The sequence below is a fragment of the Salmo trutta genome, chromosome 36 (genome assembly GCF_901001165.1).
Source record: "Salmo trutta chromosome 36, fSalTru1.1, whole genome shotgun sequence".
NCBI classification, from domain to species: Eukaryota; Metazoa; Chordata; class Actinopteri; order Salmoniformes; family Salmonidae; genus Salmo; species Salmo trutta.
Genome location: NC_042992.1, coordinates 38,373,373 through 38,387,499, shown reverse-complemented (window position 1 = coordinate 38,387,499; position 14,127 = coordinate 38,373,373). Strand labels below are relative to the sequence as shown.

General features: G+C 46.3%; 1 protein-coding gene across 6 annotated transcripts in view; it reads right to left on the bottom strand.

The window, feature by feature from the left end:
• LOC115176042 (sodium bicarbonate cotransporter 3) overlaps nucleotides 1-14,127 on the bottom strand; it is a 67,740-nt gene that overhangs the window by 22,481 nt on the left and 31,132 nt on the right. For 4 of the 6 annotated variants that reach the window (XM_029735782.1, XM_029735786.1, XM_029735785.1 and 1 more), the window contains exons 2-7: nucleotides 12,020-12,101; nucleotides 9,182-9,328; nucleotides 6,077-6,215; nucleotides 5,115-5,275; nucleotides 4,551-4,739; nucleotides 2,849-3,229 (exon numbers count right to left, since the gene is read on the bottom strand). In XM_029735782.1, coding sequence (XP_029591642.1) covers nucleotides 2,849-3,229; nucleotides 4,551-4,739; nucleotides 5,115-5,275; nucleotides 6,077-6,215; nucleotides 9,182-9,328; nucleotides 12,020-12,101 — 1,099 coding nt within the window. Of the gene's footprint in view, nucleotides 1-2,848; nucleotides 3,230-4,550; nucleotides 4,740-5,114; nucleotides 5,276-6,076; nucleotides 6,216-9,181; nucleotides 9,329-12,019; nucleotides 12,102-13,222; nucleotides 13,542-14,127 lie in introns of those variants that run through there. The other 2 variants (XM_029735784.1, XM_029735787.1) reach the window with 2 other exon arrangements.

Here is a 14,127-nt window from a genome sequence, read left to right as displayed (position 1 = left end):
GAATGCTAGGTGTCTTTTTGTAGCTTTCAATGTGCAGACTATCAACAGTAGCCAGCATATTGCTAGCATGTTCACTATTGAAGGTTGACGTTTGTAAATCAATTTCCCTAAAGTAAATGGATTGGTGAGCGCTTCTTTTTACTCTGGACGGCTTGCGTGTGACGTGTGAGCGGATCAACTTATGTACTGCTCGAGAAGTTGTGAGTCGCGATCAGCGTGGTTGAATGAATGACCAATCATATTTCTCAAATACAAACAGCATGACTTTTCCGCATGTAGTCTTCAATGGTTTTCAAGACTGCAACACGGCAGGTAATCTCAGCCATCCCCTTCGATGGCGCCGGAGGGGATGGCTGCCATTTTATGGGCTCTAAACCAACCATGCTATTTTGTTTGTTTTCTTATGACCGAAAAGAGCTTCTGGACATCAGAACAGAGATTACTCATTTTGAACTGGACGAAGATCAGGGTGCCTGGTAAGGAGCCGGCGACGAGTGGCTAATATGCCTTTGCCATCAGTACTATTGGCCAACGTAAAATGGCTGGATAATAAAGTGGACGAACTACAAGCACGTATATCCTACCAACAGGACATTAAAAACAGGAATATCTTATGTTTCAACGAGTAGTGGCTGAACGACGACATGAATAGCATACAGCTGGTGAGTTACACACTGTATCGGCAGGATAGAATAGCAGCCTCTGGTAAGACAAGGGGTGGCGGTCTATGTAGATTTGTAAACAACAGCTGGTGCATGATATCTAAGGAAATCTCAAGGTTTTGCTCACCTGAGGTAGAGTATCTCATGATAAGCTGTAGACCACACTATTTACCAAGAGAGTTTTCAGCTATATTCTTCGTAGCTGTCTATTTACCACCACAGACCGATGCTGGCACTAAGTCCGCACTCAATGAGCTGTATACGGCCATAAGCAAACAGGAAAATGCTCATCCAGAGGCAGCGCTCCTAGTGGCCAGGGACTTTAATGCAGGGAAACTTAAATCAGTTTTATGTCATTTCTACCAGCATTTTAAATGTGCAACCAGAGGGAAAAGAAACTCTAGACCACCTTTACTCCACACACACAGACGTGTACAAAGCTCTCCCTCGCCATCCGTTTGGCAAATCTGACCATAATTCTATCCTCCTGATTCCTGCTTACAAGTAAAATATAAAGCAGGAAGCACCAGTGACTCGGTCAATGAAAAAGTGGTCAGATGAAGCAGATGCTAAGCTACAGGATTGTTTTGCTAGCACAGACTGGAATATGTTCTGGGAATCTTCCGATGGCATTGAGGAGTACACCACATCAGTCACTGGCTTCATCAATATGTGCATCGATGACGTCGTCCCCACAGTGACTGTACGTACATACCCCAACCAGAAGCCATGGATTACAGGCAACATCCGCACTGAGCTAAAGGGTAGAGCTGCCGCATTCAAGAAGCGGGACTCTAACCCGGAAGCTTATAAGAAATCCCGCTATGCCCTCCGACGAACCATCATACAGGCAAAGCATCAATACAGGACTAAGATCGAATCGTACTACACCGGCTCCAAAACTCGTCGGATGTGGCAGGACTTGCAAACTATTACAGACTACAGGAGGTCAGAGAACTGGCCGTGTGGTGCCAGGACAACAACCTCTCCCTCAACGTGATCACGACTAAGGAGATGATTGTGGACTACAGGAAAAGGAGGACCGAGCACGCCCCCATTCTCATGGACGGGGCTGTAGTGGAGCAGGTTGAGAGATTCAAGTTCCTTGGTGTCCACATCATCAACAAACTAACATGGTCCAAGCACACCAAGACAGTCGTGAAGAGGGCACGACAAAACCTATATTCCCTCAGGAGACTGAAAAGATTTGGCACGGGTCCTCAGATCCTCAAAAGGTTCTACAGCTGCACCATCGAGAGCATCTTGACTGGTTGCATCACTGCCTGGTATGGCAACTGCTCGGCCTCCGACCGCAAGGCACTTCAGAGGGTAGTGTGTACGGCCCAGTACGTCACTGCCGTCCAGGTGCTAGAACGATGCTAGAACGAGGAGCGGAACCGGAACGACGAGTTCCACCCTATCTCTTTGCAAGTCACGGGACGAATTTTCCCTTACCTACGAGTTCGTGACTTGTCCAAATAACCAGTGACGAAAAACGCTATAACACCAGAACTACTGCTCCCTGCTATCCCACACATCCCATTCCTTCCTAACAGATTCTAAGGTACCAATTATGTTTCCGGAGATCTGTCCATTAGAGATTACATAGCAGGTAAATGTCAACTGGAACGCCAAAATGCACTGAGAAGTTACTGGCCCGGTCAGCCCAGTGACTGAGGAGATCCACTGGCTCGACATGTTTTTACTGGCCCATTGTTAATGTCGGACCCTGCAGAACTATGGTATGGTAAATGATGAAACACATTCTCGAGAAGAGCCATGCACACACACTGACCTGAGAGAAGTGGAGGGACCAAGCCAAGCAAGGTGGGGTTAGTGTGGAAGGGCCGGATGAAGAAAGGTGGAGATAGACAGAGAGAGAAAGGATCGTGAACAATAAACAGCCTAGGAATGGAGCGAGATGTGAGAGAAAAGGAGAGAGTGCAGAAAAATGTATTTGATAAACTAGAGAAACAGACAGAGACGTGTGCAAGAACAGAACAAGGTAGAGGGAAACAGTGTGAGGTCTTGTTGAGTTAATAGAGGAGGGGTATAAAAAGTGAACCTTGCTGGGGGTTTGTCATGGATTTGTAGTCGGGTAGGGAAGGAGGGCACAGCCAGCATGCTGGTGCTAGTGTTCTCTGTTCAAGCCGTGACTCACACTGGCAGGCTACACAGATATTTGCCTTCTAAGGGCAGCTGCTGGAGCCCTTTAGTCTGCAGCGACGGTTGCCAATTGGTATACGCCTCCTTATCCTTTGTAATGGCGGTGGGTGGCGACTCGTCATCCTCAGGCGGTGACACCACCACCTCCGGGATGGCCTGGGGGACCGGGGCGGGTCCAGGGGCGCGGGGAGGATCTGGGGAGCGGCGGGGAGTAGGGGGGGTGTTCTGGGGGGTGGTGAGGGGCGAGGGTCCGGGGGAGGACCCCCCAGCGGAGGTGGAGGAGGAGGAGTTAGGCAGGAGGAGGTTGAGGAGGACGGAGACCCGGGACTCTCGCCTCTGGGACAGGTTGGAGACGGAGGCCCCCGGCTTCAGGGAGTGGCGGGAGGCAGAGAGGCCCTCCCCTGGAGCGGCGGGAAGACACAACAACAAAGAAGGGAAAAGAGGGAGAGAAGAACGGGAGGAGGGAGGAAAAAGGGGGAGGATGGTAAAAGGAGGAACATATGAGGGAGAATGTCATCAGAGAGGTGGTTTTAGGGGTGCATCCTCTGGGGGCAGAGAGAGAAGGTGGTGGGAGCTTGGGAGGAGTGTGGTTAGAGAGAGACAGAGGCGTCGAGAGGTTCTTGCAGGGGAAAGGTGAGAGAGGGGAGGTGTCCACAACAGACCAATAGGCTTGTCCACTCACCAATCACACAGTGACAGACTGAGGGGGAGCATTTTGGGTAGAGAGATGCTTGCAAGCAGGAGAAGAGGTGTGGGTTGGTTAGCATAGTGTCAGGGTACAGTATATTGTGCATACAAATACAGAACCACACACAAACCAGACATACTTCATATCTGTTCAAGCTGTGCAATAACTTACTATGATTGTGTAGCACATTAATATATGACATTTCACACGTATTTTATACCCAGGCAACATTGCATTCAATGCATTCAATAGAACAAAATGTGACAGTAGGACAGAGACCAGAGACCATTAGAACTGTAGCACGAGCTCGTTATTTCAGTCACATAAAACAGTCACACACCATACTCATCGTACACATCACACCCTGAGGTCATGCTCAGCAAACGAAACATATCGAACTGCAAGAAGAGCATCACCCCAACCATTCCAACATAGAGTAGAAGCCATTGTTAATTCCTGAGGCCAAACCCTGAGCCAGGCCAGCCACCCGCACCATCCGCACCCAGATGTATCTTTTACGTTGGGGGGGTAGTAGTTGTCTCTATGAGGCTTATGACCTCATTGTAGCGTCTACTCACTTCATTACTTTGACACCTCCTGAACTGCCATGGTGGATTTGATCTTGTGTGGCTCAGTTGGTAAGACCATGGCGCCTAGCAACGCCAGGGTCGTGGGTTCAAATCCCGCTGGGGCCACACATACTAAAATGTATGCACTCACTGTACTGTAAGTCACTTTGAATAAAAGTGCCGGCTAAACGGCATACATCACATACAGGATTGTTGTGGTCATAGCATCTCCCACATACACTCTTAGGAAAAAGGGTTCCAAAAGAGGGTTCTACATGGAACCAAAAAGGGTTCTCCTATGGGGACAGCCGAAGAACCCTTTTGGAACGCTTTTTCCTAAGAGTGTATCTGGGAGATGCTGTCACCTTTCCCTTTTTTGGAATACCAAGGATTGCAAAGATTATCTGAACCCCCTCGAGGCTTGAGGAAAAAGAAACGGACTGTGCGTGGTGCAGGGGATCTCACCGTGTCTCTCAAGCAACAACGGGTCTGAGTGTTTCTTGCCTATGTCTGCGATTGAGCGGACCAGCGGGATGCGGTTGCTGAGTTTCCTCTCGTTCTGATGGTGGTGTCTTTTCAACATGGCCTCACGCACCTTCAGACACAGCTCCTCCTGCAGCTGGCCTGACGCCACCATGCTGTCAATCAGCATGTCTGGACACACACATGTAAATACACACACACGTATGCATTGTACTGCCTTGTATCGTTGTTCATTTGGAGGTTTACACCACTGGTACACACACACACACACACACACACACACACACACACACACACACACACACACACACACACACACACACACACACACACACACACACACACACACAGACACTTGCAAATGAGCTTGCACGCACACACACGTGCAGACACACACATATATGAATTCAGTTTCACCTTATTCAACCCACTTTTCATTATTGCCTTGTTTATCGTTTGCACACACAAATCGAAATAATCAAATAGCGTGCGCATGAGCGCACGCACACGCACACATACACACAAACTCTTCTGATAGGAATGTACCTGCGATCTCCTCGATACAGGTGGCCCTCATGTCTAGCATGACGGTTCCGTTGAGGATGCAGCTCCTCAGCTCAAACAGGCTGTGTAGAGACAGGGTGGCCACGTAAGGCTTGCTCCAACGCTCCCCTCCATCTTCCACGTCCTCCTCGAACTTCAGCCACCTAAACACGCACGCGCGCAGACACAAGACAAGCACACACACAAAAAAAATTCAAAATCAAATTTCCCCAATGCTGACTAAGAACAGCTCGACCAGTGGTTAAGACCAGGCCGAACATATTAGACAATTTGCATTCCCTTGAGCGGTTCACTTTTGAGAGGTAATGGAAAAAGTTTGATAACGTTTTTCCGGCTTTTACCTCCTGTCAGACTGAAACCAGTTTCAACCAGTTTTTTTAAGAGAGGTAAATTGCTGTGTATTTGCGTCTGAGCCGTGAGCGTAGGCTGACATTGTCTGGGATGGTGATATTGCCATGGCTATGGAGGATGACTAAGATAGATTGACTCACAGCCAGCCTTGTAGGCAGTAGAGCTCTGTCAATCTTACCCATTACTCATGATAACACATTCCCACTCACACACAAGACACGTCACTATCTCATAGTTCTCTGTTCCCCAGCCCCCGCAAGACAATTTCAAGGGGGTTATAAAAGGCCACAGTTTACCAGCCTACAGTTTTGGCCATTAAAATGTTGGTTTCCCTGAATATTTTACCACAGTCAAGAAGACGACTTCAAAATTCTCAAGATGCAAAGTTAAACTCATCGACGTTTCATGGAAAACCGGCGGTAGCAATAAAGTGCCGCTGAATTTAGACCTGAATGAACAAAGAACGACATGATGAAGTCACATGGACCCCGGAGTGTGGAGGCTGGACCCTGGAGTGTGGAGGCTGGACCCTGGAGTGTGGAGGCTGGACCCTGGAGTGTGGAGGATGGACCCTGGGCTGGGCTGTGAACTACCTGGCTGTCTCCTTCCACTCGGTGGCGCTCCCGTCCCTGAAGGACAGCTCGTCCAGCTCGGTGAACAGGTCGTGGGGGACGTGCTCCACGTCGTCATCTTCCGTACCCAGGATAAACTGCACCCGCTGGGAGGGCGTGTCTAGAGGGGGAGGGGAGAGAGAGAAGACAAGAGATATAGAGACGAGGACTGGAGGAGAGTGTGGGAGGAGCAGGATCCAACGCTTAGCTTCTGAATGGAATGCTGTGAATTCCCGTAGACGTAGACGCACACACACACACTCTCTCCCTCTCCATCAGTGTCACTGCTTGCTCCTGGAGGCCTGGGTTTGCCTTTAAGAGTGACGTTCCATTCACAGCATACACACTATCTCTAACCGAACGGACAGATAGATAGATAGATAGATAGATAGATCTCCATGTTTCTGCCTCTATTTGAAGAGCTCAGCCAAACACTCACAGATGCCTTAGAGACTTTGCCAGGTACTCTGGCTACTACAGGTTTCTGTTTCTGCCTCTGGGAAGCATGACACAACACAGTATTCAAATTGAGAATAATAATCCAAATGTTATTTGGGAGAATGCTTGAGGGTAGCAGCTGGGGTGGGAGTTGTTTTGAGTTGACGTGATTCCAATACGTTATGATTATGTCTAGTGCTACACAACTGACTCGTTATCCAAATTAGCCCATGGTAGCCTACTACAGAAACACACTATTTACATAAGTATGTTGATATGAGACTAGAAATTGAGCTTAGACACATCCTGTTTCCATTGATCATCCTTGAGAGGTTTCTACAACTTGATTGGAGTCCACCTGTGGAAAATTCAATTGATTGGACATGATTTGGAAAGGCACACACCTGTCTATATAAGGTCCCACAGTTGACAGTGCATGTCAGAGCAAAAACCAAGCCACGAGGTCGAAGGAATTGTCCGTAGAGTTCCGAGACAGGATTGAGTTGAGGCACAGATCTGGGGAAGGGTACCAATAAATGTCTGCAGCATTGAAGGTCCTCAAGAACACAGTGGCCTCCATCATTCTTAAATGGAAGAAGTTTGGAACTGTCATGTCTACTCCCGCTCTCCCTCTCCGGCGCTCGACGTCGCCAGTTTATTCATTATTACGCACACCTGCCACCATCCTTACGCACACCTGTGCCCCATGAGACTCACCTGGACTCCATCACCTTCCTGATTACCTTCCCTATACCTGACACTCCCTTTGGTTCCTTCCCCAGGCGTTATTGACTCTGTTCCTGTGTTTTATGTCGGTACGCTACTCATGTTTCTTGTTTTATTTATTATTAAATTCACTCCCTGTACTTGCTTCCTGACTCCTAGCGTGCACATTAAAGAATAACGCCTCACCAAAGGTATGCAACCGGGATGTTTTTTTATTTTTTATTGGTGACATCGGGTCTAAGTGCAGCTGCCAAGGCAATCGGGGATGCCTCAGCCGGCTCGTCAGCCTCCCAGGCCTCAGCCGGCTCGTCAGCCTCCCAGGCCTCAGCCGGCTCGTCAGGCTCCCAGGCCTCAGCCGGCTCGTCAGGCTCCCAGGCCTCAGCCGGCTCTACATGTTCCAGCGCCTCAGTTGGCTCTACAGGTTAATGCGCATCAGCAGAAGCGACCGGCCCGCTCCTGGTCCTCGGGACCGTCCCTCTGGTCGGCGTCCTGCGGTTGGAGCCGCGTGTCAGGGAGGGGGTACTGTCATGTCTACTCCCGCTCTCCCTCTCCGGCACTCGACGTCGCCAGTTTATTCATCACCTTCCTGATTACCTTCCCTATACCTGTCACTCCCTTTGGTTCCTTCCCCAGGCGTTATTGATTCTGTTCCTGTGTTTTATGTCGGTACGCTACTTGTGTTTCTTGTTTTATTGATTATTAAATTCACTCCCTGTACTTGCTTCCCAACTCGAAGCGTACACGTTACAGGAACCAACAAGACTCTTCCTCGAGCTGGCCGCCCGGCCAAACTGAGCAATCGGGGAGGGCCTTGGACAGGGAGGCGACCAATAACCTGATGGTCACTCTGACAGAGCTCCAGAGTTCCTCTGTGGAGATGGGAGAACCTTCCAGGAGGACAACTACCTCTGCAGCACTCCACCAATCAGGTCTTTAAGGTAGAGTGGCTAGACCGAAGCCACTCATCAGAAAAAATAGGCACATGACAGATCACCTGGAGTTTGCCAAAAGGCACTTAAAGGACTCAGACCATAAGAAACAAGATTCTCCGGTCTGATGAAACCAAGATTGAACTCTTTGACCTGAATGCCAAGTGTCACATCTGGAAGAAACCTGGCACCATCCCTACGGTGAAGCATGGTGGTGGCAGCATCATGCTGTGAGGATGTTTTTCTGCGGCAGGGACTGAGAGACTAGTCAGGACTGAGAGAAAGATGACCAGAGCAAAGTACAGAGAGATCCTTGTTGAAAACCAGCTCCAGAGCGCTCAGGACCTCAGACTGGGGCAAAGGTTGACCTTCCAACAGAACAACAACCCTAAGCACACAGCCTAGGGTCTGAATACTTATGTAAATGTTATATTTCAGTAGTTTTAAAAAATATATATAAATTAGCGACATTTTCTAAAAACCTATTTTTACTTTGTCATTATGGGGTATTGTGTGTAGACTGATGAGGGAAGAAAACTATTTAACCCATTTTAGAATAAGGCTGAAACGTAACAAAATGTGGAAAAAGTCAAGGGGTCTGAATACTTTCCCGAATGCACTGTATGTGCCACCACACATTTATTCAATTGCATGAGGAGATGAACGAGGACCACCACGGAAGGTAGAATAGAAGTTAATTGTGTGTAAAAAAAAAAGACACTACATTAACCTATTAAATTGTTGTCAGCATATATAGTGTCTGACTTCCTTCCTTTTTTTTTTTTTTTTACTATTGCTTTAGTCAGCACTTCTACTAACATTTCTAACAGTCAGCTGATGGGTAAAAATTGTTAACTTATTAAATTGTTGTCAGCATATAAAGTGTCTGACTTTATTCATTTATTACACCGTTTCCTATTCCTTTAGTCAGCACCTCTAACTAACATTTCTAACAGTCAGCTTTCTACTGGACTTTAAGGTAGAAGTTGGTTACCATAAGTGGGGTCCTCACGGTCCTCCTCTTCATGGTCCTCCTCCCGCTCCCGCCTCTTGCGGTGGTGTTTGTGGCCTCTGCGATGGTGCCTGCGTTTGCTCTCCCGGCCCAGGGGCACATGGACCCCGACGTAGACCGCCCTGTGGCCTAAGACAAACCAGACCAGACCAGAGAGAGATTGACAGATTACCTGGTTTCCATTTTCTGTGAATAACCTACTTAGATAGGGAAGGAAAAGACCATCACTTTTTTCACGTTTATTTTTGTCGTTACTTTTTTCCACAATCCCTCATTATAGTTTTTGTTCCACTGGATTGTTAGATTGTCGCTCTGAAATGCAAATGTCCTAGTTTCTGTGCCAATAGTCACTTTGGAGGATGAGTCATTGCACTTTGAATTGTGAGATACTCTCAAGTTAGGGAATAATGAAAATAAGACATGAGGGGAGAAGAGAAAGGAAAGGAGAAAGACATGAGTCTATCAGATGAATAAACAAAGAGAAAGAGGTGAAGGGAAGGAGCCATAGAGTGTTTTAGAGGGATACAGAGACGGAAAATACAAGAACAGAACGGGGGGAGAGGGAAAAGATAATGAAGGGAGAGAGACACACGACAGATACAGCGAGGGAGGAATCGGAGATACACGTGGCAATGATGTTGTTGCTAGCAGCATTCTCCAGACGTGAGCCTCAATTGACACTTCCTTTAACCCTCGAGTCTAAGTAGCCTTACTGCTATTAGCCCATAGAAACGCATTGAATAACAGATTCATACATGGAAAAATAGAAAAAAATATCAAAAGGAAGTTTCTTTTGAAGTGTGGGAGATATAGAAGAAAAATACTTTGACGCATATTTAAACCCTTTTTTAGGCACTAAACTACTTCAATATACACTGAGTGTACAAAACATTAACAACACCTTCCTTTTATTGAGTTGCCATCAGAACAGCCTCAATTCATCAAGGCATGGACTCTACAAGGTGTCGAAAGAGCTCCACAGGGATGCTGGCCCACGTTGTCAAGTTGTCTGGATGTCCTTTGGGTTGTGGACCATTCTTGATACACACAGGAAACTTGTGAGTGTGAAAAACCCAGCAGCATTGCAGTTCTTGACACAAGCTGGTATGTCTACCATACCCTGTTCAAAGGCACTTAAGTCTTGCCCATTCACCCTCTGAACGGCACACATACACAAGCCCTGTCTCAATTGTGTCAAGGCTTAAACATCTTTCTTTAACCTGTCTCCTCCCCTTCATCTAGACTGATTGAAGTGGATGTGACATCAATGAGGGATCATAGCTTTCACCTGGATTCACCTGGTCAGTCTATGTCATGTTCTTAATGTTTTGTACACTCAGTGTATACGTCCATTCATTTTTTTTAACTGGTACCGGGCTACCTTCAGACGAGTCCTGTGACGCTTGTGGGGGTCGTAGAGCAAAACCATCGAGATGTACGTGTTTCCATAGACATGTCATAATAGTTTTGTAGGCTAAACCGTTCGGACACTACAGACGTTTTCGTGAGAAGACCGATTTACGGGATGTCTCATGGTCCGACAAACACGGAAGGTCAATATCGGCGGATGTGGCGGATTGAGATGCTCGTGCAAAACATATTTCTAGCTTAAACAGACTTAAGCCGATTTTTAATGCGGATTGTTTTATTATGCTAATGAGATTTGAATCAAAAGGGTTAAAAGCCTCTCCTCTCACTGCCTCGTTCCCGGGAGATGGACCACAGAGGATCACTCTCAATCACGGCTGGCTCACTGCCACCTCTGTTTCAAGGCAAACACAGAGTTCTTTTCTAGTAATTAGAGATAATCACAGGTCCTGTTTGAAATCCCCTTGAATGTACAGCTCAGATAGAGAAAGCTAGCTTTGTAACCTAGACGGCCAAGATACTCAGAGGCCATGTGGACAGCTAATCATGTCCTAATCTCCCAATTTGAGGCTAAACAAAGTTAGATAACCAGAGAATGTTTGGGGTAAGGAGACACCACCGTACTGTTATGTACTGTAGTTTTATGTACTGTAGTTTTATGTACTGTAGTTTTATGTACTGTAGTTTTATGTACTGTAGTTTTATGTACTGTAGTTTTATGTGATATGACACTACAATACCACAGCTGATACGATCCCAGCGGGTAAAACTGGTCGAAATCATCCCATAACCAGTTTCTGGTTGCAATGACATCATTTCAGACGTTTTTTTCCCCGCTGGCATGGCATTTCATCCCATTGGAAATCCTTATTTTGTAATTGAAACCTAAGCTCTAGGCTACGTGACATAATTATACATCATTATTTTATATAGCCCTACAGGTGCGTTTAAAAAAACCCACAAAGAGTCTCCGGCTGGACTTGAATAAAGCTGTACATGACAGATAAGCTCTATTACAGTTACAATATTCCTGCGGGTTCATGTACGCCTGGCTAATGAACATACCCTTCTGGAAAGCTACAGGAGTGGAGAGCCAGGCTGGGGCTGGCTTTAACCTGCCAAGAACTCAGCAACACCTGTTCTTTCTATTCACAGCACGTCTCTAGGCCTATATGTGGACAGGAAGCACCCACACAGAGACAACTAAACAGGCATGTAGACCACAGTAACAAAGGAAAGCACACATACTGTAGCTATACACACACACACACACACTGACTGATACCAAGGTTGGTCGATTCAATATCAATTCAGTCAATTCAGGAAGGAAATTGGATGTGGAATTAACCCCATTCCTGACTGCTACACCACTCCAACACATTCCCTATGCACACAGGAATAGACATACACAACGTTACAGTGAGTGGGTAGGGCTGTACTGTAGGGTCTTACTCTCCAGCTCTTCCGTCTCATAGTTGGTGTGGGTGGTGGAGCTGGTCTTCCCAAGGTCAACGATGGCCTCCTCGTCAAGACCCTGAGAGACAGAGACGGAAAGAGGTGTCACACCTTTAATGGACCAATAAACTGACAGTTGAAACCAAGACTGAGCCAGAGGCATATAAAAAATAAATGACTTTAGAAGACCGCCAGAGTGGCATAACAGCACATCCAACCATAAGTCTAGGTTTACCACCGAAATCACCAACAAGATTGATGTCTGTCTGATATTCAAAGAACAACATGTGTAACAGCAGCTTTTGTTGCCTTCGCAGAGAACAAGCTGCTTTGACACACACACACACCATTTCAGTGTGTTTGATTTGATCTCAGGATTCAGGAATATCAGGCTACTATAATATATTATCTCCGGGAATAGCCATATTTGACAGTATTCCTGCACCTGGGCTAGGAAACGTTAGCCTGATCCCACCGTTCAGAACACCGTGCTCTCGTTTCGTTTCACTTAACTGAATCCGTGTAGCAAAACGGAACACCATACGCTCGTGACATCAGGATGGTCCTACGAAGCGAGGGGAAATGTAGCTTATCGGATAGGATGAATATTTTCCATCCTCTGGAGGAAAGGTAATGGTACTTTATCGCAAGGATGTTTCAGTGAGTCTTCGTGGGGAGATACACTAGGGCCCTCAAATTAAAATCAGGACCTCGAAGCCAGTTTCACTGCTTTTAAAAAAAAAAATGTCCCTCTAATCAGGGACTGATTTAGACTTGGGATACTAGGTGGGTGTAATTAATTAATTATCAGGTAGAACAAGAAAACCAGCAGGCTCCAGAACTTGCAGGGTATGATTCGAATAGCCCTACACTAGTGGATTAGGCCTATATCTGCTTTAAGTATTCTTCATAGACCTGTACTGGTACAGTACAAGCATAATGTAACATAAATCACAGTTTGGCAAGAGTAAGTAAGTAGATGTATCATTTAGCATAAATGTACTAATGCAGGGCAATTTAATAATAAAGTGTATTTGTTAAGGAACAGTTTCAAACATTGACACATTGAATTAGGCCTATCGTTAGTCAGGGCAAGTACTTTATTTTTTTTTACCAAATATCTATTTTGGGATGTAAATTGCATGCTATATAAGTGTTCAGACACTTTTTTATGACTTCACTTGGTTTTGAGAAACTTACCCCACCAGTGATAGACCTCCTAAGGCTCATTCGGCAGTTATGCACCCAGAAAACATGAACAAAGCTCCAAAAACACCCAAATACGTCCTTTCAGAAACGGCAAAGCTTCCAGTATAGTGATGCAGGTCTTTAAATGTTGTACACATGAAATTGTGTCATTCCAAACTATCCGCAATTATAGATTTTATTTTGTTGAACTCAAGCAATACTTTTTAGTGTGTAAGCATGTGCGTCCTTTCAGCAAAAATAGAGATTTTGTAAAAAAAAAATTAAAAAACACTGTCCTTTAAGCTTGCCCGAATTTGCAGCATCAGTCCATAGATGGACTTTGAAGTAATATAATATTAACCAGCACTGTCAGCAATGCTTAGTAACTGGCTTTTAACTTTGGGAGTTACACAGATCAGTTCCTAGATGGGCTTTAAAATAATGTAATATTAAACTGAGTCTCAGCGATATGTTGGTACGAGCAGAAACGCAGATATTCAAATGAGCGCGATGTAACACTTTGCTCTCACACAGGCGCACAGAATATCTGCGCATGTGCAAGGGTGCGCTTCACGCTGCTACAACCTGACAGCTACAGGACCAAAGCAGTGGACTTAGCCTCATGCTCAAAATGGTCTTAGCTGCTGAATTGGACCCGGTGTTGCAGTTTACTTCATGCATTGTGAGTCTACCTTTAACCAGCACAGTCAGCAGTGCTCAGCATCTGACTTTGAACTGTGGGAGTTACACCGATCATGATGCATGTTGGGGCTTCAATAATGCAAACTGCACTCTGCCTGTCCCGCTGGCAGTGACGTGGAACAGGCGAGGTTCTGCCTGGCTGGCATTGAGGGTAAAAGCTGATTTATGCTTGATCCAGCTATCCTGTCCGGAGGCTCCATACGGAGGGTGTGATG